This window comes from Hesperophylax consimilis, chromosome 3, assembly GCF_061612785.1.
Source record: "Hesperophylax consimilis isolate HC1 chromosome 3, BYU_Hcon_1.0, whole genome shotgun sequence".
NCBI lineage: Eukaryota > Metazoa > Arthropoda > Insecta > Trichoptera > Limnephilidae > Hesperophylax > Hesperophylax consimilis.
The window spans coordinates 17,170,960-17,198,612 of record NC_142838.1 but is presented as its reverse complement, the minus strand read 5'-3'; the positions used below and the strand labels follow the sequence as shown (position 1 = coordinate 17,198,612).

Sequence of the window (27,653 nt, the reverse complement as noted above, 5' to 3'; positions counted from 1 at the left end):
TTCTGTATCGGTAATATATGAAGCATGAAGAAATCGGCGGTGAAAGATTTTTGGTGCAGGAACTTGGATGTCAAGACTGTTCGACTTACCGTCGTTTTGATTCTGATGTACTCGGGTCTCCACTCAATCGAGGGCGTTTCCTACCCTACCACGCTTGAAGGGGCCTAGAAGGGTGACGGGGGAGGGCCAACCCTGACACCGATGTCGTCACATACGATCTTTGTCTCCGCATCATTAGTAGGATTTATTGAGGAAACTATGCCTCATAACGGTAAAACAATACGTGCTGATGGATATATTTCCCAAAACCGTTAATGAAATTGCGTTGGTCAAAATCCCAGGGCGTTGAAATATATTTGAGAGAGCCACAATCATTGATAGTGGCCACAATGATCGCATTATTCCTGCAATCGATATATTATGATAGATCATAAAATGTTTTTTATCTCTTTGTAAATCTAAATAAACCATTTTATTTTTCGGCAACATCTTAATGTATAAAAATTCAGCCAGCACACGTATGTGCTCGTAAAACTCGAACAGTAGTTGAGGGATGGCGCTGAAAATTTAAAATATTATTCTTATTAGTGCCAAGAGTGTTTAGAGAGTGGTTTGAATGATAGAAGAAGTCGGGGATGCACTAGGAATACTTAACGCAATATCTCAGCACCGTAATGAGATACAGAGTCGAATTAAAGTCGACGTTGTGTCATTTTTAACAGTAACATTATAATAAAATGTCTCTATTGAAACTTTCAGAAAGAAGAATAAGCACAGATTTAATACTGTTACAAAGAATACTACATTTTAAAATTGACTGTCCCGAATTACTTCAATATATCAATATCCATGTTCCCAAAAAATCATGCCGACATTTGTTACCTTTTTACTTCAATAACACCAGGACACTAGCTTACCAAAATTCTCCGATTCCGAGACTTCACAATCTCGGAAACAACTATTCTGATATGGGTGATATATTTCATTTGAAAACTAATCAGTATAAATGTTGTATATTCTATCACTTTTATTCTTCTAGACGCAAATAGACCTATGTACCCATATAACTTCTCCGCTTCTAATATTTTGTTTTGTTGAATCTTTTAAATTCAATTATATGCGTGAGGATTCATTTTTGCAATTATGTTTACATTCTTCTTTATTGTATTAATTTTTAAGTGTTTACTCTGATACAAAATGCTTGTATTTTTTTAAAGAAAAGCCCACTAGGGCGTGTAATAATAATAAATAAATAAATAAACAGCATTTATTGGTGAAAGAAGTCGGAGCGCCCGAGAAAGACATTAGCAATAGCAAAACATTGCGGGGTCCACTAATAATAATAATATTTGGCTTATTTATATAGCGCCGTTTTCGTGAGAAATCACCTCAAGGGCGCTGTACAAATTTATTTCTTAAATAGTTAATACTAGAACTACTGACTTATCTCTAAGACTTATATCTAGTGACTTACGACTAAGGCCTATAACTACTATCTTAGCGACAAATATACGAGTATTTACATGTTTAGCAACTTACAACTAAAATTAATATTAACAATCTAATCTTACTAAAGCCAGAAGAAGAAGGAAGTTCTATTATATTAGGGTGTTTTTATTGTTAGCTGGATATATATGTTAAATTAATGAAATTAATGAATAAAATCAATCGTCAATCTTAAACGCATTTAGATGATTCATCTGCCAATAATTAAACCGATTAACTTGTTATGTTCCCGCTGATATTGTCCATTGTCCATTGGTAGGCAAGTCAATAGCAACATTGAATGAACGGAATCGCTAGATAATGTTACAATTACGGTATAAAAAAAAGAAAAAATATATATATATATTTGGATAGAATGACGGATTTATGGAAATGAGTGTCTGAAAAAGTGAGTTTTTAGTTTGGATCTAAATTCTGTTGGGCTGGTTATACATCTCAATTCCATAGGAAGTTTATTCCAAGCCTTAGGGCCGGATACTCCGAATGCACGATCACCAAACTTAGTGTTCGGATTTCGCTTAGGCTCTTTCAACCTTCCAATTGCAGATGATGTCGCTGATCTAAGGGTTGACTGCCTTAGACCAGTATTTTCCGGAATGCATGCTCAGTAATATACGGTGGCGCCATTTCGTTGATAGCTTTAAACACCATCCAGCATAGCTTGTACTGGATCTTTTCAGGACATTTCAGCCAGTGAAGATTTCGGAGGTGTTCCGAAATGTGCGAAAACTTGGGTACCCCGGTGATAAGCCTCGCTGCGGCGTTGAACACTGATTGTAGTTTATCAGTTTCGCATTTAGGAAGATTTGCATAAATGCCGTTGCAATAGTCTAGACGTGATACTATATATGAGTTCACAAGTAATTTTGTTGCCTCTGTTGAAAGGTTCCTACGAACTGACTTAAGTTGTCTAAGATAGAAGAACCCCGTGCTAATGGTCTTATTTACCTGAATTTTTAAAGAAAGGTCTGAATCCTGATAAACTCCCAGAAGTTTGACGGTTGTTTTAGCAATTACGTCGTTGCCGGAAATAGCGATTGGTGAGTTTTCTATTAAATGTTGGCGTCTATGTGTGGCTGCCCAGAGAAACTCCGTTTTTGAAGGATTTAGCTTAAGTTTATTTGAGGACATCCAGAGATTGATTGCTTCTAGACTAGTTGTGCGAATTTTTAGGCCGTCGATCTCATTTGGTGAGCAGTAAAAGTATATTTGCTGATCGTCAGCATAACAGTGAGATAAAAGACCAAATGACTCGATAATTTTTTCAACGTCATTTGTAAAAAGAATGAAGAGAAGTGGACCCAAAACGGATCCCTGGGGTACCCCTGAAGAGAGTTTTGTGAAGTTGGACTGTTTATTTCCAACTTTTACTGCTTGCGAGCGATTGGATACGAGTAGATAGGATTCTAGCCAATATTTGATATTAGAATGTAAACCAAACGTTACTTCTACTCTCTTAATGAGGAAGTCGTGGTCAATGGTATCAAATGCAGCGCTCATATCCAAAAGTGAAATAAGTGCTAACTTACCTGACTCTATGGCAAGGGTTATATCTGACAGGACACAAGTAATCCGGTTTCTGTTGAGTGGAACCTCCTATATGCAGATTGATGATTGGTGATTAATTTATTCAGATTTAAGTGGAAGATTATTTGAGAAGCCACAATTTTTTCTAGTAGTTTAGCTACGAAAGGCAGATTTGATACAGGTCGATAATTACCCAGGTTGTCGGCATCAAGCTGTGGTGTTTTAATAATTGGGGTAACTACAGCAGACTTAAGTGGCTCCGGGAAGTCACCTGTGCTTAGGGACTTATTAAACATGTGAACCAGGAAAGGGAATAACACGTTGCAACATTTCTTGAGAAGCCACATTGGGATAGGGTCAAGAGTACATTGTTTGTTTGGTGAATTAAGGATCAATTTTCCTACTTCTTCCAGCGTCGTAGGTTCAAAAGATGACAGTACCCTTGTAGAATTGGCTGTAAATCTTTGCAGAGGGGCAGAAGATGTGGAGGCGCGTATGGTTTCTATTTTTTCACAGAAAAACTTAGAAAAGGCCTGCGGTGTAATTTCTGTAGCAGTTGGAACAGTATTACCAGCGATGATAGTTTTGACCGAGTTCCAGAGACGTCGTGGATTTTTCCGCTCATAGTCAATTTTATTGATCCAATAATCTGATCTTTTGGCACTTATTTTGCTTCTGTACTCATTTTGAGCATTTTTCCACTCATCTCGTTTAGTAACATCGGGGTTTCTTCTGTATGACCTCTCTAGTTTCCTGATTCGCCTTTTCTGGCTTCGGCACTCTTCGTCGAACCAGCCGTCAGACTTCCGGGATTTCCGCGTTTTCGAGGTGGTTGGAGCATATTTTATTAATATATTTGAAAGAGTGGTGTTATACTCCTCGATGAGATCTGTCGTCGACTTAATTTCCCAGTTGCTTTCTATGCATAGAGAAGAATTTTCGAGATCTTCAAGGAAATTTTCAAAATTAAATTTACGCCATTCCCTCGATTCTATTGTTTTATATGACACTTTTGGCGGGTTGAAATGAATTTCGGTGCGGACAAGTCGATGATCTGATAAGCCTATATCACAGAATTTAGCGATCAGTGGTGGGCTATTACACATGGATACAAAAATGTCTATAATTCCACCAGCATCATGAGTTGGTTCGTTGACCCATTGCCGGAGTCCAAAACTATCCAGTAAGTAAATGAATTTGATAGCGTTGTGTGATGTCTCGCGCTCGAGGAGAATATTTATATCACCCGTGATGATGAGAGTTTCGGAAAGACCCACTGCCCATTCCAAAAAACACAAAAACTCATTAAAAAATTCTACACAGATCGTTTTCGAACCGGGTGGGTACAGTGTTAATAGTATAAATGACGATCCCGCAGAAGAAACACGGCAGCCAATGTACTCAAATGTACTGAATGTGCCATTTTTGACCCTGGTAAGCCGCAGTCCTTGTCGGGCTATTATCACGACACCTCCATGATTTACGTGTGATATACTATTAGAGTGTTCCGTGGCTCTGGGTCGAGCCTGCTCCAGAACGACATACCCAAGAGCTTGCAGTCTTTTGATTGAATAAGATTAACTGTTTTCATGCCAGCTTTCTGTGATGGTGAGTGTGTGGAGTTTTTGATCTTTAAAAACATCATCTACCTCCTCTACCTTGTTGTTCAGAGAACGTGAATTCCAGGAACCCACCGCAAGCCGTCTGCTCCTAAAATTCGCATGTCGTTCTGATCGAATTTTATTCAAGTTCAGATTGTCACCTTTATCATAATCGCGCAGGGCTTCAGAAGCTAGGATGCTCCGTTTGTTAGTTGGTATGACCACTTGAATACCCTGTTCTGATAGAGAGTTAATATTATTAGAGTTATTGTTAGTTTTAAAGTCTTGTTCGTTCTTGCATAGATATTTTTTCCTGTTTTGTCCTCCACGACAACCTCGGTACCTAGCTTTCACATTTGGGTCACGCACAAGGTTGTACAAGGTTACTTTTGCGGCAACCAGAGGGTCCAACAATACACGTTTATTTTTAAAACTTAATAGTGTTGCCCGATTATACACAATATTAGTGTTTATATTATGCATTGCATAACAAAGTAAACATCGTAAATCACTGCACTACAAACTGAACACTTGGGATTAGCTGCTGTGTCCAGCCACGTGCGTATGAATAAAGAAATTTTATGAATTATCGTAGAACTTAGCATTTTTAGTAAGTATTATATATCTTAAGATGTCGTCAAACACTGCATAAAACATAGATTTCATTTTATTTTTCGTTTTAAACATTCGAAATATAAACATAGAATATTTACATATTAGTGAGTATATTATTTGGCATATGTATGAGCATATTATTTGGCTAAATTATGCAGAGTTGAAACGTTGAAACAAATTTTTGTTCGAAGATCTGGTTTTATTTTTTTGGGTACATATTTTGGTGCAAGCTACAATAGAAAAATTTCTGAATCGATATGTAGAACGTCGATTTTGTTGACTGTTGAATTTTCCGCATCAATTATTCTCTCTTCAGGGATCCGTTCACTCTAAAACTACTATGGCGTTCGACAAAAAATGATCTATAATCGGAAGCCTCCCGGAAAGCGCAGAATGCAAGCGGATGTTTTCAGTCAGATCATCAAGCAGATGTGATATCCGGAAATCGAAGGAGCCGAAACAATCATGTAAAAAATCTGGGGTAAAATGAAAAAAGAAACCAATGTTCTTAATTTTTAAAAGTAAATTTTTACACGGGTGCGTTAAATAAATACGTAAATTTTTTTTTTTCATACTTACAATACAAAATAAAATTAAGTAATGGGAATCCTTTATGAGCAATGTGGGTTAATGTAACCAAAATTTTGCATATTATGAGAGCAATTTTTTTTTTAAATAAATAATACACTAGTTCTAATGTAGGTAATTACAAGTAAGTAAGTAGTACGTAAATTTATAAGTAAATAATTGTAGAATTGATGATTCAATGTTATTTTTTTGTTTTATTGTTATCTGTTATAAATGTACAGTGCAAAGACAGGAGATCCACCCGATTGGGCAGCCTTGTGAGGCGGGTTAATGTAGGGAGTGTAGGAAGGGATTTATTAATACGGGTGTCGAAGAGGCGCGGTTACATGAAGGAGGGAGCTCGTTCCACATGTGAGCTGACTTACACAAAAAGGAGTTATTTTATATTCATCTAATTTAATTCAGGAAAGCTACTACTTAATGATTGCTTTTAACGAATAAGTAAATACAGTGTTAAAGTAGAACACAGTAACATTGTATCATACTATAGTTAATATACCTAAAAGGAGAACAAAGAGTATTTCTAAGTAATGTTAAAATCCTGTTAAAAATGGGACTGCAGACCATTTCATAATTAACTTTTAGTATATTCATAATATATCGAAACACGTGCTCATGCAAGTTTACTGTTTGAATTTAGCTTTATTAGAAAGTGGAATTTTATAACACAGTTATATTATAGTATTTTTCGTTAATTGTATCCCGCAACAATGTTTCAATCGCATCTTTAGATTATTAGCTATAAAATAATCAAATGGTGTCATGGTAAAAAGAAGTACTTTGTAACATATGCTTTATTTTTTCTTTCTCTGTACTTACTATGTTTTATATTGTATTTTTTTATTATTATTTATATTATTTCACTAGTAGCATCTCCCCACGGCAGCAAAAAACCTTAATTTACGTGTGCTGTGAACATTTTTAATTTAAGTGTCATATCTATGCACATCCCAGTGGCAATTTCATTGATCTAATAAATATTAACACTCACTCACTGTTTGCGTCTGTGCATTTCAGAATTGATGGTAAGAATTAAATTTTCATTTAAAGCTGTGGATTCAAAACGTTTGCGGCAATGCGATCTCTCCCGTTGTTGAAGAAATGAAATTATTTTCCTTTGCGAGATAAAATCGTAGAAACCTCGTTAGCTCCCAGTGAAATCCGGTCAGTTGTTGTGGTTGCAAGTAGTCTTGTGTTTGGTGAACAATATAGCAGCTTTATCAGTTTATCGATCATATATTCCCGCCTGAGTCACATTAGCGTCAGTAGAGATTGCGCTGATCTAGTCCCGGGCAGGCGTCAGAGTTCTCTCAACCATTCCCTGCTCCAGTGATGCCCAAAAGTTTTGCAAAACAATTAACTGGGAAATCAAATTTCTCAATATTATTATCTGGGGAATCACATCATACACGGAGAAAACTTACTGATATTAAATTATTGCTAATTTATTAAGAATATCTTCAAATTATTCATAATCCGGTTAAAAACTAGATTGCAGGCCTTAAACGAATGAATAGATAGGCTTCCGAATAAACTTTCAGTAAAACATGAAAATGTTATCACGATATTACGTGTTTATAAAAATTGTAATATTTTCGCATTTCGTTATTGTAAATCATCAGGATAAATGCAAGTGCATGACCACGTGTTCCGCTTTATTAGGAATGTACTAAAGTTCAACAGGAAACGGCCTGCAATCCCATTTTTAACAGGATTTCAATAAATCAGCAGAATTCATTTTTCTCCTTAAACTAGAAAATCAATTTTTTTGTTTGTTTTATTTACTAGGATATCAATTACGAGTATCTCAAAGACAATCGTGTGCATATAAATTAGGATGGAAATCAATAAACATGCAATTGACCATCCATAATAAACTGATAAATAAAAGATAGCAATTATTAAGGTTAACTGGGAAATTAAATATGTCAATATTATTAACTGGGTTACCAAATATCACAAAAATTATCAAGTGCCAATTTATTATCTTTTAGTAAGTGTGAAGGAGTAAGACGGCTATTAATGATTAATTAAAATGATAATATGTTTCATATGCATAATAGATCGGAATCAAAGATTTTTAACTTGATTACGCGTTACTAAGATAGGACGGAAATCACAGATTTAAAAAAATATTATGGGTGTGTGCATATACATCACCTTAATTATAATATATTAGTAGCAATCAGTCTTAAGATGTTTTTTCATCAACGCGATTTATACATATTATACATTTCCTAAACCTTGTAGAGAATATTATACTTTTCCTATACCTTACAGAGTATATTATTAATTTCCTATACCTTATCGAGTATATTATACATTTCCTATACCTTTTAGAGTATATATTATACATTTCCTACACTCTATAGGGTATATTATACGTTTCCTATACCTTATAGAGTATATTATACATTTTCTTTACCTAACAGAGTGTATTGTAATTTTGGGTAATCGGATACCTACAACGGAAGTGTCCATAGAAACGTGTATTTAATAATGAAATACAATATATAAAAAATGATACAATATAAGACGATTTTTGGTTTGCGTAAAATACTTTTGACATAGCTTGAGGATGAATAATGCTACTTTTTCTGATAGTCAGCTAGTCTAAAAGTTCTGAAAAGTGTCCAAGTTTAAAATGAAAGATCTTTACCAGATTTTTTACGGTGTTATATTAAAAAAAGCAAATGTTATTATATTTTAGGTTCTATAACTAGTGATATATCTTCGTATACAGTATTAATGTGTAGGTTAAATAATAATAATAATAATAATACTTTTTTCGTAAATCAGCTCCACTCCAGCATTCAGCAGCTTTGGTTCTCCTATCATATTTGGTCCAAACTTAACTGCGTTGCGGTATTGCAATAATCAGAGCATGAAATTCATGGAATGCAGGTGTTGCCGCAGATCGCTTATTAATCGAGATGACTGAGTTAAGGAAAGCAATATCGCTTGCGTATTCATGAGAACATATTATCCTGCTACTCCTGCCTATTCAGGGTAAAGTTCATATTATAGTTATTGTTCTACTGATAGTACGCAACTCGGAGGAAATATATTACCGACACAGCACACTTATTCGAGTGTATAAATTTAGAGTTAAATTTCACATAAACTATTGGTAAACAACCTACTGAGAGTAAGCAACTTGTACGTGGATTCCATATAGTTGTTGGTACCAACCTACTGAAACTTGGTAACAACCAAAAATATGAATATTCTATGTATTATCTATGGTAACAACCTACTGAGAGTAAGCAACTTGTACGTAGATTTCATGTAGTTGTTGGTAACAACCCACTGAGAGTACGCAACTTGTACGTGGATGATATTGGTACCAACATACTGAGAGTAAGCAACTTGTACGTGGATTACGTATAGTTGTTGGTACCAACCTACTGAAAGTAGTGGACTTGTTTGTGGATTTCATATAGTTGTTGGTACCTAAACCAACTGACATTGTATGAACGAAAGGAAGCAACATTGTCTTCACATTTAGAATACCAATCATGACTCTTACTCATTACGAAAAAGTAAAGTTTTTAACGTGCTTGTACGTAGATTTCACTGCAACCCTGTGACTGTGTGTGTGTATTGAAGATACAATTCGACAATTGAGTTGATTACAAGTAATATTATTCCATTGACTACATTTTTTGATGTTGTTATGTAGGACACACGTTGTACAATGAGAAAATTTAGATGACATCACAACTTTGATAAAATACAGATCAACATTCCATTTGATTGATTTGATATGTATTGAATTGTAAATATCTGAGATTTTTTGTTATCTGAATTTATCAGATATGAAAAGTGTAAACGCATGACAATTTTCACAAGACGGGATATTTCATTTTAAATTAAAGCTACAGTTAATGAACAATCTGTCTGCATTACTGGAAATACATAACATTACATGGCACAGCATCCCATCAAGCGAACATATAAATTTGCCCCTTTGATCAGTTAAAGTCCCGCCGGGCGCGCCATGTCTGCTGCCTACATGGCTACTGCCTAGTCTCTGCTTCGCGCTCCCTGCCGAGTGGGCCGACGCAGCGGGAATCGAGTACCCTCGTGTAATGCTCTTAGGGAATAACAACTACTGTAGATGCTATTTGCCCTGCGAGTATGAAGCGAAATCAGTGAGAATGCTTTTATTACTTTGCTCACATTTTGTCGATATTTTTACATGCATAATTACAATATTATCAAATAATACCCTGCTTTCTGTAAGTTATGTTATGTTTGGGGTGGATGTAACTTCTTCTCGTTAAGTGAAATAGGATGTGGATCCACCCCAGACTTAAAATGTGTCTTGAGATATCAATGGTATCACGCCTTTTCAGAAGAACTAAATAAAACTTGATTGAGAATTTCAGAAGCCACTCGAGCGATTTTTGGCATATTATGCCATGTTTGCAAAAACGTTTTTAGCGATCGCTTGCGATAATGTGCCAAATTTATAGGACCTAAGAATATGGGATAAGCGGTAAAATCTAGGTGGATTGATTGACTTTAAGCCGCAGTAAGCAAATTTATATATTTCCTTATTAATATTTTGAGTAATAGTGTTAATTAAATTATATGTTAAATGTATATACATAAATATGACACCGATCGCTTGCCTGATTTTATACTCTATTGAAATAAGATACAAACGAAAATGGCAAAATTTTAATTTGTAATAGTGTGATTTTTTATTATTTTCTATAACGACGTTGTAACTTATCCTATTTTCTCATAAATTATGCAGTTAACGAAAAGATAGTTCAAAACGGCATTCTCAGCGGTAGAACCATGATGAAGCGCGTTGATTGAAGGGCTGATTGCAAAGCGAATAATGAAAAACAAATATTAAATTTGTAACATCATCCTTTTGAAATAATTAAATTGTTTTGTGAGTTCCCAACTTTAGGAATAATATGCGTTCCGATTCCCTTTGAAGCTTCAGCATTTTGCTTAAAATACTTAACTGTACGGCAATAAATTTCTATTTACCTTTCATGAATATAAAAGTGAAAACAAAAAAATTCACTCACAGGTAAAGCGAGGCAGTTCCTTAGACTTCCCCTCCTTTAATATTTACGACTTCGTACGCAGGTATTTGATTACTCACATATAAATTACTTTCTCGCCGAATGTGTTCGAGATGCTACAGTTGGGGTGGATTTTCCCATCAAGTCTCTTCTAGTCTCCCCCTCCTCAGATTGTAATTCCTCGTTCTCCCACCCCACAACTACCCGCATGTTTCAATTTTCCGCTCTCCTTGAAAAGAGCGCTTTGTAAAAAGATCCTTTCTCGATCGTTCATTGTGATTTTCTATTAGATGTATGATCGTTGACTTGTGCACTCTGACTGAAATATCACGGTAGATCGAGCGTTTGACTGCCGATGTTCACCCTCTCGGTGATAATATTCCCCCACGATGTATGCGGTGTTGCGAGTTTGAAGCCCTAACTGACATAGTGGAAATAATGAATTCAGAGTCGATTGATTCTGTTCAATAATTGCAGTATCAAATTGTGTGGCCTTTATGTGATATGTGGAACAAAGATTAGATTTATTATGTAAGTAAGCCAACAAAGAAAGGAATAACTTTTTTTCACCACTATTTTTCCACTTAGAAGTCAGTAGATATTGGACAACTAGGATCAATGTGAGGGGGTGGGCGGTTACTCAGTGACTGAGTGACCAGTGGAATAATGTTTACTAAGTGACCAGTGATGAAAGGTGGAAGTATTGAAAGAATAAAGTTTTTGATAAAAAAATAGAAAAAAAAGTCATCGGAGACCAAAATTTCGATAACATTTTTTACATGAAACAATAAACTCCAGGAATCACTGGTTAAAACACTGCAATTATGTCCCTTAAAACCACGTATATTTGTAAATATATATTAGCATATTGTATGATTTAGCAAAATCAAAAATATTTTTATTTATGTAATTTAAGAGTGGAAGATAATTACTAATTTAATTATTTTCCCCATTGTTTAAGATGTCATTAGAATACTCTTTATTCCGCTTTAAATAGTAATTGACATACCTCCTTGAAGTACAATAGTAAATATTATCTAATAAATAAATCATAATAATGATAGCACTAAAATATAGATGATTCATTTCACGCCACCCTATAAATTTTTTCGTTGATACGTTTTCATTTTCTGCTAATAAAATTATTAATTAAAAAATATTTCTACTCTTACATTTTTTTCACTGCTAATATTTTTTTCGAATGAGCGTTAATTAAATTGACAGCTGAGTTCTTTTGAATTGAAGTGAACCAATTAAAATCCAAAGCCGTTTCTTAAAATAAACACTCCTCGTCCCGAGATCGTTACGTAGGTAATACTAAAAAATAGAATATTATGCTTGCTTAAAAATCCATATTTATTTAACGACGTTTAAGATCTTAACTGTATAAAGTATAAAAATTTTCAATGATGAGAATTGAATTGGATTTTCTGTCTTGAATTTCAAGGTGAACTGTTTTCAAAACACAAAGTTAAATCTATAGTTATACTAGTAGTTCTGTGAACGGAAGATATCACGCCCAAAAAGAATATTTCTAATTATTTGATAAAATAAACCAAAATTTTCTCTAAATCATAAAACTTGTATGTAGGTACTTACTAAGATACCTATCTACTCAATTATATTATATTATTTTACGGACCTAACCTAACCTATAATAAGCTCACCTTTTTTAATTTTTCTATTTTATAAAACATACCTAAATATCTTTATTTTATTTTTCGAGTTTGGCTAAAATAGTACCCACCTAGTATTTGCATATGGTAAAAAATCTAGCCACTCGTATCAGGAATACCAACAAAAGAAAATGTTATCAACAGAAGCCATTCCAGCCATTCCAGCTGTCATCCCATACAACGAAAGTGAATTTTCGATTTACGTAATTAAAAACTAAAATGCTAAAATTAAAAATATCCCAAATGCAGTCAGATTCCTTTTATAGTAATTAAGGTAAATCAGAAGGTTTTATTAAAAAATATTTCGTATAATCCGTGTCCAGCGATTCCAAATATTTACCGATAATTCTTTTTTAAAACTTTCTTCAAGCAGGTAGGTAGGTTCTATCATATTGATTATTTGACAGCTCGTAGTGGTAACCACGATCATGAGAACTGAGTGGGACAAAAGGTAGTATCCAACATGGCCACCATCTTGAACCGGAACCGGAACGTAACGAACAAATTTACAGACAGATGAAAGGCCAAATGGCCGAGGTAAAACAATCCTTTCATTCAATTCAGTCATTAAGACATCACTGTTTTTTTTTGGCAATCGAAATATGGTGAAAGTTTATATGAGCATCCACGGTAGAGCTTTACAGACAAGCCCTCATATAAATAGGTAGTTACTCCGCCAGTTTATATTTCAAGTCAACACTCTGTGACTCTATGAATTCATAATTCCATGTTGTTTCCAGATTACAGTTTGTCATGTAATACCGCAAGAGCCGTATGCAAATATTATTCCAACAGCTAACATATTTTAACTAATTAATTTCATGGCATTTTTAAAGATAATTTTTAATGTCATCAACATAAAATGTTTAATTTATTTAGAAATAACCGCACAAGGGCCATTTACATACATGATAGTTATTGACAGTTATAGTACAATACAGAAAGAAAAGAAAATTTATAATATTATATAAGTAAACAAGACAAAAGAAGAAAAAAAATACATTAGTACAAAGTTAGTGAACGAAATGAAGAAAAAACAAAAAAAATCTGTTATGCAGTGATCTTATTAAAATAAGCACTGCTAAAATGCTTAATTAGTACACCTTTATTCTTTAATAGAGGCATATTAAAAATATTAGCAATATAGCATATGAATTACCAATGGTGTGTAATCTATTTATAACATAATTGTAGCCTGAAACCATAGTATAATTGTCACAATAACACATAGTAGAGAACCTTGATCTAATGTTTGGAATATGGAAGTGAATCAACATTAATATATCTGGGCTATCCAACTAGTAATTTACAATTTTTTATAATTTTTTTCTTCTGTCAAATAACTTCAGCAATAATATTCAAAGACAATTAAAAATGTGATGAAAATAAGATTTTTAGTGCATATACGAGTACTAACAGAGACCCGTCAAAAATCAAGGGATGTTATATTTGAAGGATTGATAATTGCATGTCAATTAAAAAGCGCACTCCCTTTAAATCACAAAATTATACTTTATTCAAAGACGTTAAACAAAAGAAATATAAATTTCAATAATAGTATACAACTAATATCATTTTCTGGTACTAAAAATAATATTATAAGAAGGTACTTAATCGCTAGTCTGAATTCTGGACACATCAATTCCAATTTTGAAAATGGCATTTGTTTTATCCTCAATCAACAAAACAATGAAAGTGAATAATATCAGTGTGTAATATATTTATGTGTAATATATAATATGCTATTTCTAGTTAAATAAGTGAAAGATGTAATTTTCTTTTGTCTAGAATAAAAAAAAATATTAAAAAAAAAAAAAAATTTTCCTTGAATTGACTAGAATTACATCACAGACACACAACTGAAATTAGTATTTTTGATGAAATTATTTGGATACTTTTGTCCCATACTGTATATGTACTTTGATTATTTCCACAGTAGAGCCGTAAGCTCCCTGGCTTCATTCCAAGAGTTTGTGTGTTCAAAGCCCAGTTATTTTCCGGAATTAAAAAAAAACTGCCCACGTCCTTTCTTTGGTAATAGATGTATTCCCGTCATTACTGATAAGAATTTCTCTAAACTCTTCCTGCAGCCTCATAACATACCTACCCTTAAACGGGGATGCCATAGTCCCACTGTTTCGGATCATTTGGGATTGTACTGTTATCATATAAAATATCGACACTTTTTTTACAGAGAAGGGATAAAAAGTTTCTTAAGTGGATTGAAATGTGAAGCGTTTTCATTTATCATTTTATAACCAAGTATCCAGAACTTAAACACTGTCTACACTTTATTTTACCGTTTATCCTCCATTGCGCTTGATTTTTTTACGCGGTAATCACGTAATAAATTTATTTACCGCATTTTGCTAGCAGTGCCGTGGAATTACTTTTTTTCGATTTCGCAATAATCGAGATCAAAGAAAGAGTTTTGGGTATTATTTTATTTTACAAATGTCTAAAAAAATATAAGAAAACAATAATGGAGAATTAAATTTTAATTTCAAAACATATCCAAAACTTTGAATATATTACTAGTTGCTAGCAGCTTTTGTTTAGAAATCATAATGTATGTTGAAACATTTTTTTAAACGATTTCTTTGTTTTAGTTTCTAAATAATTTTAACTAAGTATACCTACACCTCAAGTTGAATATCTTAAAATTTACCCAATTCAGTCTTCTTAGTTGTTAAATATAATCTGCGTATATATAAACGTGGTGAAAACTTTAAACAATTGATGTACAACTGTGTATGTGAAAACATTACTATTTAAACATGAAATAGAAACTGATATAGCATAGTTATAATTTATATATACACAAGACGCCGTAATAATAAATACTATTTTAGAAACTGGATGAAACTCCTTTTTAGATTTTTGTATTTGAAATGTACTTTAATTTTATTAAAAATTTCAATTTCAAACATGAAAAAATTGACAAAAGAGCATACCACATTTTTAATCAATAACTTCGTTAAAAAAATTAAAAAAAAAACACATCCCTTGTATTTAAGGAATTTTCCATTTTCTACACTTTTTTCATTTCACTTATTATCTCACAATTATTACAATTAAACATGAAGTTGCTTTTATTTCACAAAAATAACTATAAAAAACATTTTGAATGTATTGCTTGCACATCTTAAAACGCTTATTTGTGGGATCATGTTTATGAGTATGCTACAGAAGGCACTTAAACATATTTACTCTCGACCTCAGCGGGAAAAATTTCTCTGTCAGATGCAAAATGGGATATAGTCGGATTAAAAAAATATAGTTAATTTTTTTTAGTAGTATAATCTCTAATCGAAACTTTTACAGTCTTTATACAATGAGGCTGAATGTGTTTAGTGAAAATAAATTGCCTCGCCGTAAACCTTTTCCGACTGATGGTGTCATAGTCTCACTGGTTTCAGTGTTATTCCCGTAAAAAAATAAACACGAAACTAAGGTAGGAGCACTTTACAGAGTAAATAAATCAGTTTCGAGAGATCTCGCTCTCTTGGAATTGGATTTTCCGGTTATTATTCAATTCTCCTTTGTCGGAACTACTTGAGGGTTCATCGCTTTGCTTGTTCTATTTGATTCCTTATTTTAAACTCGAGGAGTTCACAATTCAATTAAACTTAATATATAGATGACGAATTCAGAGACGATATGGTAACGTAGTTGTATAGGTGGATTATTTAAAATTGCATTAAAAAGTTTAAAAAAAAAGTTTTTTTACTATATTCAATTTTAATATGTCTTTAACAACAATTTTTTTTGTTTGACTAAGAATTGAACCTTCCTACCTAAGAACTGGAGTCGATTATTCTACCAACCTTGCCAAATGCCGATCGGGTAGAACCGTCATTTATTTTTATTAGTTGTTAAGTTGTAATGTCATCAGATTTCAGAGAAATGCATATATTCTGCGTGTGTGATTGCCACCAAACGTCGACAAAATGTATTTTCAATGACAACGAGTCTATCTGGCGAGTTTCAGCTCGATTTTATGTCGAAAAGTCATTACAGAAATCAAAACTGAAATTCAAATAGATGTATTTAAAAATCAACACCCTGTGTTTGCAATCGCTAAAGTAAATTTTTTAATGTCTCTGGAAACCATTATTCCATATGCCCTTTGTGCGCCGCACAAAGTCGTGTGTTCCGCACGTTATTCGAGCGACAGGAGTTTTGACTTCCACGGAATTAATTAGAACTGGAATATTGTTCTCATGTGACGGATCAGGTAGCGGCTACAGGAGATGTTCCTGAAACTCATATATATTCCGAATTCCCAATGCAAAGGATAATCAGGATAAAAGGTGCTGAATCATTTACGGAAAAATAGTGACAATGCTTATCATTGATGTGCGATATAAAATAGAGTATATTGACAAAATCACGTCACGTCCATCATGGTTTTGATTTTTGTGTGGAAATTTTAAGTGAGCTTGAATGACAAAGAGCATGCTTATACTATTAACTCAATTGATTAATTAATATTATAAACAGCTTGAATGACGTAGAGCTTGCTTATATATTTTAAACTAACAATAGAAAATCATTGATTTATGTGTGAAAAAATAAATGTTTTTGGCGCCAAAAGTTAAGTGAGCTTGAATAAAGTAGAGCATGCTTATAATATTAACTCAATTGCTTAACTAATATGTCTGAATTGAAGAGTTTCTTTTGTATTTTAAAATAAGAATAGTCAATAATTGAATATTAAAGAAGATAACGCTGATTAAATATTATAATGAGGTTTAAAGTAATTTACAAGTTAATCCTTGTAATTCAAAATAGTCGTTTTCTTAATATATTTAAAAATAGATACTTAATTAAAAGTAATCTAAGGGGCCTAGTTATGAAAGTTTTTATGTGTGAATAATTAGGAATATTTTAGAATTTTTAAGGGTTGGTAAAAAAAAAAGTCTTTTGTAATGTTCATAAAAATGCTTTTAAAAAACATATCTCGTGTTACGCTCTAATAGGAATAATTAGTAACATTTTATAAATTTCAGGGGTTGGAAAGAAAACATACCTAACTCGTGTAATGCTCCTATATAATTAATTAGTAAGACACGCCCGAGGAAGACGAGGTACGATCAAGTGAATGAGATACTTGAGTCGGGCCATGTCAAGAGTCAGAATAGTAGAAGAGTATGTATGAGACGATGTATCAATGTGAATGAGGCAAGGAGTGATGGTTAGTTAGTTAGTAACAATTTAGAAATTTCAGGGGTCGGAAAAAAAACATACCTAACTCATGTGATGCTTTTATATAAATTATTAGTAACATTTTAGAAATTCAAAAGGTTGGAAAAAAATTGGGTCATGGTATTTGCAATTGCAGAACTGTAATTATTTCTTTAATGTAAAAAAAATATGTATTTTGATAAACGTAATCGGTTGACTGGTAAAAAATTCGATTCATTAGTGAAAGCTTTAGTGTAATTTATAACCATCTCATGCAAGTGGATGAAACGTCAATTGAGCAGAAAACAAAGTGATGACTTTCCCTTAAGACCTGAGGTGCTTTATATCTTTGCAAAGTAGGTTAACGAGCCATATCAAATGACTAAAATCACACCGACAAAGTGAAATGGGCGAGCTGATTCAGATATTCAGTCACAAAAGGCTAAACAATAAATTAAATATAAAGCAACCCCAGGAGTTACGACCCATCGGCGGCCGCTGGATGATAAAAATAATTAGGTTTTCAAAATTAGAGGTGAGAAACTAAGGAAAATACTTTGTTTCATAGCGGAACGAAAACGCCTTCGAATTAATTAGCCCTTCGCAGGCTGTGGATATAAACACTGCCTTTTCATCCAAACCGGAAATTTCGTAAGCGAGGCAGCAGTTAAGGACCTGTTTTTAAATGATCGGGTTCGTGCCTTCTAAAGCCTGAATTATGCTTATCTGTTCTTTACAGTTACGTCTCTCATACCATTCATCCTTTAAATGTAAGAATACATTATTTCAGAGTCTTAAAAATGCAAGGGACGTGACTATTTTTATCGGAACATTTCAAAGAAGTGCTATGGGAGAGAAGAGATTATATAATGGTACCGGAGCAGAAAAATGAACTCATTACTCGCCAACGTGCAAAAAAGAAAGACACAAACTTTATCACTTTTGCAGATGAAACACCACTTTGCATTTGTCATGTTGTCATTTTTACTGATGACTCTGTTTGGCAATGTTTGTAAACATTCACTTCTCAGTTTTAAAAGATATATCCGATTTGGAGAGTTAACAATAATTGCGTTAAACTATAAATTCCAGACTGGAAAGAGTTCAAATTTTGCTACACCAGATTTCACCGTTCAAGAGGAAATATCTGTTAATGCTGCGTCAGAGTATAGTTCGTCTGCTTTCACTTATTTATAATTAGATATTGAAGGTACATTAAATAGTGTAAAGAAATGACGTATTTCACAATCTTTCCGATAAGCTGTCAAAATAACTATTCATTTTAATAATTAATAAATACTCGCGATTGTACAAAATATGTATGCAAATTTATCAATAATTTGACTGTCATAAATTGGGAATCCCTCCTCATTGGACAGTCAAAACATGAATACAAGTATTCATATACATGTCTATTAATTTCCCTCTATATTTCATTAGTCTCCTTTGTATAAAGTTCACTCGTAACAATATAGAAAGAGTTCAGCACAAATTTCTTAGGTACGTAAATTTTAAGCTCAGTATTCCAATTGAATACATTAATTATGTTGGTTTGTGGAATCAATTAAATCTAATAACACTGTCTAACAGGAGAATTATGTAAGACCTTCTTCTATTCTTCTGTAATACATACACAACCAACTATCAGACACACTCACTAATTAATAGGATGCATGATCTGGACAACAAGTTTAGGGGTATTATTGATATATTTATTGACTCCATTTATTGAACTATATCTATACCAGCATTTGAATCCTACAAATTAGAGTAGCGTTGGTAGTTGTAATAGACAGAAAACTCGACTAACTTATCCGTTACAACTACTATTCATAGGTTCGAGTGTGGAATAGTAAACTCTGACTTAATTAATAAATAAATCGAAAATATACGTTATCCTATAGAATAGTGCTTTTTACAGTGCTATCAAGTTTTGAATAGTGCTATCATGGGGAGGTGATAAACGCCCAGAGTGTATTAAATTGTTAAGTCTTTTACTTTTAAAAACAAACGCATAATAAAGAAAGGCGTAAACAAATCAACCTTCCATTTGAAACCTTAATTAAATTACATATTATTTAGGAGAATACGAATACAACAAGAAGAAAGCAGTGAAAGTTTGTAGAAAATAGATAATAATATTGTGGGAAACGTAGCTATCAGTGGGGATTTTACTGAGAACACATTCCTGCAGAAAGATAGCTTTCTCAGTAAACTAAACCTTATCACAACGAACTGAAATAAACCCATGAACCGTAATTTTTATTGCAGTCGCAGCAAATTCAATATCACGTCGTTTCCCTTTCTTCCGTCTCAGATTTAATGGTAAGTATACTTGAAACCGGAGAATGACTCGCTGGTTCGGAGTAAAGTCAGCTAAAAACAATATAAATTTCCATTCTTCTGAAATATTACGATTTTATGAGCTTGTTTGAGACCAACTGTGTGGCATTTAAAATGTACGCTTGGCAATTTAAAATATTAATTAGTTCATGGTTCGTTATGACGACTTTGAATTGAATTGTTTTATGCTTAATCGTAAACAGATAAATTAATTAACGTCGGATATCTCCCTCCTGATTTACCCGTTTTCAAATATTTCGCAGACAAATTGTCTTGAAGGTAAGCTTAGATATCTTGAAGAAAGGACATGACACAATGGTTGTTCATCTTCTTATCAAACAAAACAACAGATGGCGTAGGTAAGTGATTGAGTAGATAATACGGCGATTTCATTATTAAATATTCTATTTTGAATAAGGTTGGAATGAAAATGGTTCAGCAATAACTCTACTCATCCGATGCAACAAATGTTCAGTTTGAAATCATAAAAGGAACGTAGATTTTCAGCTCGCAAAGCTGTTTCCGTCATAAGCTATGGAAATATAAATATTTATTTGACAAGATTGTATTTCTGTGATACTGATTTTAAAATGTTTGTTCCATAATAAAAAAAGGTTAAATAATCGCTCAGTTATCTCAGCCATGTTTTGACTTTAGTTTAAAATATGTTAGTTTATGTAAATAATGTAATGGCATTATATAGTTTCGCATCATGAAATTTACCATTTCTCTGTCCAAAAAAAGTAAAATTGGGAATAACCAGTAAATTTTGGATTTTTATCCTGGTTGAGTATTTATGTTGAGCGGTAGTTTAGCTAGTTTAAGGTTTAAAGCATTTTTGAATAAATAAGTTTTTGTGCATTGAAAATATTAAAGTTTTAAAATATTTTGTTTGGGGGAGTTCTAACAGTAACTTTTTAAATTGTATTATGCGTAATGATAGATTTTGATTAAGGCAGACCTATGATATCGGTTTAGTAGAAAATAAAACAATTTATGTTGTAGGAGCTGCTCTCGCGTATTTAATTTTCAGTTACTGGTAAGGTCTACCAGCTGGCCACACCGAAACAGGTAGCCTCCATCAGCTGATGAAACATTCCAACCATGAGTGGTTTATTTATGTTCTTGTCCGTCTGCTAGAGAAGCCATATTTCCCGCGTTCTGATCATATTGTCATGTGTATCTTGTGTTTTTTTAAAAATAAAAGTCATATTTTGAACGATTGTCCTTCGTTATTTATCTCCACAATCCGCGACCTTTTAACACTGCATTGAGGTAAGGTGCTGACCACAACTCTGCTAAAATGTTATCATCACTGAACTCGAAAATTGAAAATGCTAATTTTGACCAGAAAAATCACTGTGAAAATTCTTACTTGACGGGAATCAAATCAGCAAGGCGATCTCCTGATCTAAATCTTTAACCCTTACTCCACGAAGACAATACAGCCTTCTTTTCTTACAAGGCGTGTGGCGATAAAGCCTCCCTCCGGTGTTTACAGTAGGCTGTAGATACATGAATGTAGACACTAAGTTTCCATAGATTCCTGGGTTGATACGCATACGGTGCGATAAGCAAATAAAGGCGGCCGGATCCCAACAGCCCGAAACTTCCGTGGGATTACTTGTTTAGGATGTGAGTAAATTTCCCAGTTAAGCCACGTAAGAGGACCTAACGAATGACTCACATTACACAGAGATATGTGAAACAGATAACTTATTACCGGCCCGCCCCTTATTTATCCTCTTACGGGGAAATTTATAGGACCGCGCACTTAGTACAGCTGAACCGTGTCAAACTTCACTTAGGGAGAGGCGATACCTGTGTAGTTTGATATTATATTAACGAAGTTTTAATATTAAGTGAAAAAAATGAGGTAATGTATTAGTTATTAAGTTTTCATTTGTATACACTTTGTTTAAAAATCGATCCATTCTTATAAAAGTAGATGAAGGCATAAAAATCAGAGAAATGAAACATGAAGATGACCTCAGTAGAATATATAATTTGAATTGTAAAAGGCACAGATAATATTTACAGCATTGAAAATGAAATATGGATTTTGGAAAAATGTGGATTTGGATGACAAAACAGAACCTAACTTATCTATCAAAAGATTCATCTTTTGCAAAATTTTTTATTAGAAGTATAAATAAAAAAAATTTGATGAAACCATAACTATGTTTGATTATATTGAACATCGTCCTGAGGTACCTACTGGTTTTTACAGAAGAGTGGCTGAACAATTTGACCAATGTACCTAGCATCTCTGAATACATTGTTAACGACATAAATAATAACTACGTATTTGCAAAACGATGGTGTAGTTGCCTTTGTAAAACAAAATGTTCAGGTGACTGATAAGGAAGCTGTTTTCCCAGGCTAAAACTGCTTAAAGAATGCAGATATCGAATAATTGGGTTTAATAGCTATTTACAGATCTCCGTCAAATAAGGAATTTATTTTATGTGGGGATATAATTATTAATACTATGGATTTCAGTTATATGAAAACTCAAAAATACCTCTTAACTTTTGGCTCGTCATGGTTTAAAGCCAATCATAATTTCACTTACTTTTCAAGCTATTTCAAGCTGCATCGATCTTTTCTCGTCATCTCGTTCATCGATCATCGATCGTTTCTTCAAGCTATTTCAAGCTGCATCGATCACATTATGGTGAAATACAAATTTGAACGACATGGGGCCCGTCCTCACTACTGACATAACAGATCATGGTGATATTTCTGAGTTTTAGACTAAAGAAAGGATAGTGAAAAGATTTAAATCGTCATAGATAACAATATTTTGAAGGTCGAATTTGAAGAGGAATCATTCAATCATTCCTGTCATCGCAAGATGTTAATTCAGCTGCTGAAAATTTCATAAAATGTAATAATAAAAATTCGTTTAAAAATGCATGTGAAAAGTTATGTCAAACAAGTCATGTAAAACATAACATGAAATATTTAAAACCTCGGATAAATGATGGAATTTTTAAATGCCTAAGAACCCGTGACCAACTGCACAGTGTCGAGGAGAGTTAAATAATATTCAAATGCTGGTTAATTAAGTTATATAAATTATAACATAATATAAATTATGTCAGAAACCGGAATAAAAAAAACATAAAATATACAAAGCAAGCGTGTTACAGAAGGAAACTGGACAAAGTAAATGGAAATACTTAGCAACAGTAGAAGATTATAAAAGAGGCCATAAATATACAAAAGAAGCAAAGTATTCCCTAACTTTCTCATCCCTATTACCTTCCCCTCCCTCACTACCTTCATCCTCACAACAGAACTCAATTGGGGATGCCATGGTCTCACGCTCCAGACGGTTGAGAGAAGTTGGGACTCTTATGTGGTTTCAAATAAAAAATTGTAAAGCGATATTTAAAAATTATTTTAAATATGAAATAGAGATTTGTTAAAAACACTGGTATTTAGTTAGAAGGAAGAACATTCTTTAAAAAAATGATCTTATTGAACGTCGGAATTAAAAATCGAACCCGTAAAACAATTACGTTCAGTCTATTATTCGGAGAGAGCTCGCTGGGTTATATGCCATTCGATTCAACCATACTAAAATCAGTTCAAAATAACCTTTATTTTATTCAAATGTTAGTCCTTGTGTGGGAAGATTTCCTGACATTGGCGTATTCTTCTTATTATCCTATAGGTCGGAGGTCGGTTTTTTTTTGGGTACTACCCCTATATATATTGTAACGATATTACAAACCTGCTAAATCCAGTGCAAAAGTAAAAAAAAAACAGGTCTCTTTAACTGTCAGTTCATTACCTACAGCACGGCCTGTATTAATAAAGAATGGCGGTGGCTAAATAAAGTTTTCGGTAATTTATATTAAACTTGGGTAAATGATATCAAAATATTTATTCAAAATTTGAAAAGGACAAATTTAATTAATTTTCTTTTAAAATATAATATTATTGATATGTATTTTATCGCTTGTCTGAATTTGTTCAAACGAACAGTTCCAATTTTAGAAATGACGGTTCAATTCAAAGCAAATCTGAGTTCTATCTAGAGTTCATTGAGCCGGAGTGACAGACGGGGTGTGTTGCTGGTAGCGTCCCAAATAAAATAAGAATATAAAGACCACGATATATTTTTCAATCATTGCTGACTCTTCGGGGATTCTTATCACCGCGATAGGAAAAGCACTTTCAAGGGATATGTTTTTAGGCGCTTAATACTAGCAACCTCTGTGACATCTTACCACAGCATATGATAATATATTTTTAAATTGTAAAAACCGAGGGTTCAGTTAAAATTTTCTTTTAATTATTAGCACGCGATCTAATTTAGTAAATGAGCGCCATTTCACTAATTAGTGGGTATCGCAGTAAATTTACATCACGTTTATTACTATTTGCAGCGTTTTTGTTTCTTTTCATGTTCATATTTTATATTTTAAAGAGTCAGGAATCCATTCATCAAAATTTACCTTTTCATAACATTATCTATATGAATATTTAACATCTTCTTTGGTATCGACCCTAATTTTCCTCGACACCCTTCTTGCAAAAACTGAAGTTGGCATTCTTACTAAAAAAAAGAATTAAACGTAAATATAGGAAAACAGAAAGGCGTACGCAATTAAACCATCTACTCGTAATTACGCTTTAGAATCCTTCCGTAAAAAATGTAAATACTTATTAATGACGACGTAACCAGTTTTCAATTTTGATCAAAATCTGAAAATCAAAAGCTTGCTGAATTTAACGATGAGCTTTCCCAGAAACAGATATATCCTTCTTCAACCGAAAATGTTGTTTTTGATATTTCTATTTGCACGGGTACTTTCTTTAATTTGTTCAGAACTTTATCGCTGTTTACTTTACAAACAACCTGTAAACTTTGCAAGAAAAAATATAAATTCTGCGCACGGACTAATTTTTGGAAGTCATTTCGCTTTAATTAAAACTTTACGAATATGTTGTTTTGTTTTCGAGGAATTCGAGCTTTACCTTGCTACGTCAATGCTTTTGAGATAGATGCTGCAAAAAATGTACGATGCCTAGACACAACAAACTATTCACCTCATCGTCATGCTCTAGAAGTCTAGAAAGTATGTTAAAAATGGTTATACCCACACCCACAATGATTACGGAAATTCATTTTTTAAAATATAATATTGTATATTTGTTTTGTTTCAGCGTCGAGTGCGGACGAGACGGTGACGGGGACGGGGGCTCGGGCTCGGGCTCGCCGGAGGGCGGGGGCGGCGGTGGGGGCGGGGGCGGTGGCTTTGGGGGCGGGGGCCGGCTGGCCGAGCCGCGGATGTCGCTGCTGGGCCGGCCGCTGAGCTACCGCGCCACGCGCCGGGACGCGCGCTACCGGCGCCTGCAGAGCCGCGTCTACAACTTCCTAGAGCGGCCGCGCGGCGCCAAGGCGGTGCTCTACCACATGCTAGTGTAAGTCTTACTAACCTTACCTTGCGACGCGTGAACGATGTTCGTGATGACAACAAATTGAAATTGAATAAAAAAAACATCGCCCAACACGTCACAATTGTGACATAGACTTTTTTATTTCTTTGTCAACGACTTATCTTTTTATTTTTTGTTTTGTTTAAGGTTGTTGTTGTTGCACTTTTTTATTCAAGATCTCTACTGCGTGGCGCACACTGAACTATACCTGTTTTGTACTCTCTCTTTCCCCCCACATTGGGGGTGGGATAGACCCCGTCCCTGTTTACAACCAGGCGACTTCAACACCAGAACTGACTAAACGCAAATCACCCGCGCCTTGAAGAATGGCCGGGCGAACTTGACGATCTTCCACTCGTCTCTGGTGACCCAATGGTGACCTTATTAAGTCCTTATGGTCTTCGGGTTCTTACCCTGCTTTTCCACATACATTCTTCAAGGCACAGCTAGTTACGGCCAGGCCGATCGCCATGCACGTTCTCTTTGGGACTGCCAGGTGATCAGTGACATGTACTATCCAGCACCTTTTTTGTCTTATCTCATTCGACTATAGTATTATTTTAATTTACTGTAAATACTTACACATTTCACATGAAATTATCTCTAATACTGTGCAGAATTCCCCACCTCCCAGCTTCAGCATTTTGTTTGTTTGTTTTTTATTAACTCTTAATTGTATATTATTTGTGTGTGAATAATAAGTATGATAATCTTCCGTGCCGATCATCTAGATTTCTTCTTAATAAAAAGAATGTGGGTACTCAGTTACTATTCGTTTTTATTCAGGTAGCTACAAGTATTGATACAATGGACAATATAAGAGCTTGCTATTGAAAAGAGGACGAGTTACAACAGCATGCCTTTTTATACGTCTCGGTCATGCTGTCTCACTCTGCCTGATATGCCTGTCTCTTTCATACCGACAGACATACGTTCACCACAGTATGTACTTGTATACTGCTTCCTTACATCGTATGCAGTGTTTGCCGAATTATCTCAATAAGATAGACTGTAAACATACTTCATTTAGATTTATTAGTATTATCTTCTTGTTCTTCTTTATGATTAAATAATAATGATAGATTTAGCAGACAAAATGTCAGATTTTTGAAAGCAGCATTAATAGTAAAATTCAACAACGTGCTGTGTAAAAGACAATTAAGTAAAGTTTAAAGAATATTACTGCGTCCCGTCATAGAGCGAAGGTTCAAATCTGATTTTAGGCCTCAGCAAAACCCCTCGAATTGTACTATGTACTCACTCTGGCGTCATGAGATTCCTAAAAACAATTTCTTGCTGAACATTTTAAGAGTAGTGTAAATTAATTGTAGGATCAAAATTGAAATGTTAATTTAATTATTGGAGTACCTCATTCGTTCAATCACTAATAGTTAGTAGATGTTCATTTTTGAAGCTTATATAATATATAAAGTTCATTGTCTGTGAAGGACGGGCGGCCGGCGTGGATTTGATTTGTATAAAAACCTATAGTTTTTTCCGAGGATGATGAAAATTTGCAAACTTGACCTTCAAAATAAGAGGAAGGTCACTATCTAAATGAGATTCCGACATATTCTGTGTGAAGCCCGATCAACGCCGGGGGTTCAGATAGAAGACGATAAAAGCGATGCGTAGGTGCGGAGCCAGTGTTTACTATGACATATAGTCGAATTAATTTTAGTTTGTCTTGTCTGAAACTTATCTTCGTAGACACGAAGATGAATAGATCTCTACTAATCGTTACAAACAAATCAAATTACCCAATTACTTAACGCGAATGAAATGTACCCAGGTCTAATTATATGAAGCTTCGTGTTATTCGAAAAAGTGTGTCAGACAAACTGAACAAGTTGGTGCTTAATCCATTATTTGCTCCAACTTTGCGGCACTTTGAAAGGAAAGTTTCGGATCGTTTGATGTTTGGACTTCCCAACCCACGAAAAGTTCGTTAGTTTATACATATTTAAATACGGTCTCCATCACTATTTGTTAAGCTATTAACCACGTGCATTATGTAGATTAATCTCCTCTTATAGTGCTCCGCTTGTCGAAAGCTGGAAACCATTCATTGTTTTTTTTTTAGAAACAGCCACTCTGAATAATTAATT

At 33.9% G+C, this 27,653-nt stretch overlaps 1 protein-coding gene across 10 annotated transcripts in view; it reads left to right on the top strand.

Annotated features, from left to right (window-relative positions):
- LOC149425034 (potassium voltage-gated channel subfamily KQT member 1-like) overlaps positions 1–27,653 on the top strand; it is a 399,798-nt gene that overhangs the window by 103,419 nt on the left and 268,726 nt on the right. For all 10 annotated transcript variants that reach the window (XM_089648572.1, XM_089648565.1, XM_089648558.1 and 7 more), the window contains exon 3: positions 25,273–25,530. In XM_089648572.1, the coding sequence (XP_089504698.1) occupies positions 25,273–25,530 (258 nt within the window). The remainder of the gene's footprint in view (positions 1–25,272; positions 25,531–27,653) is intronic.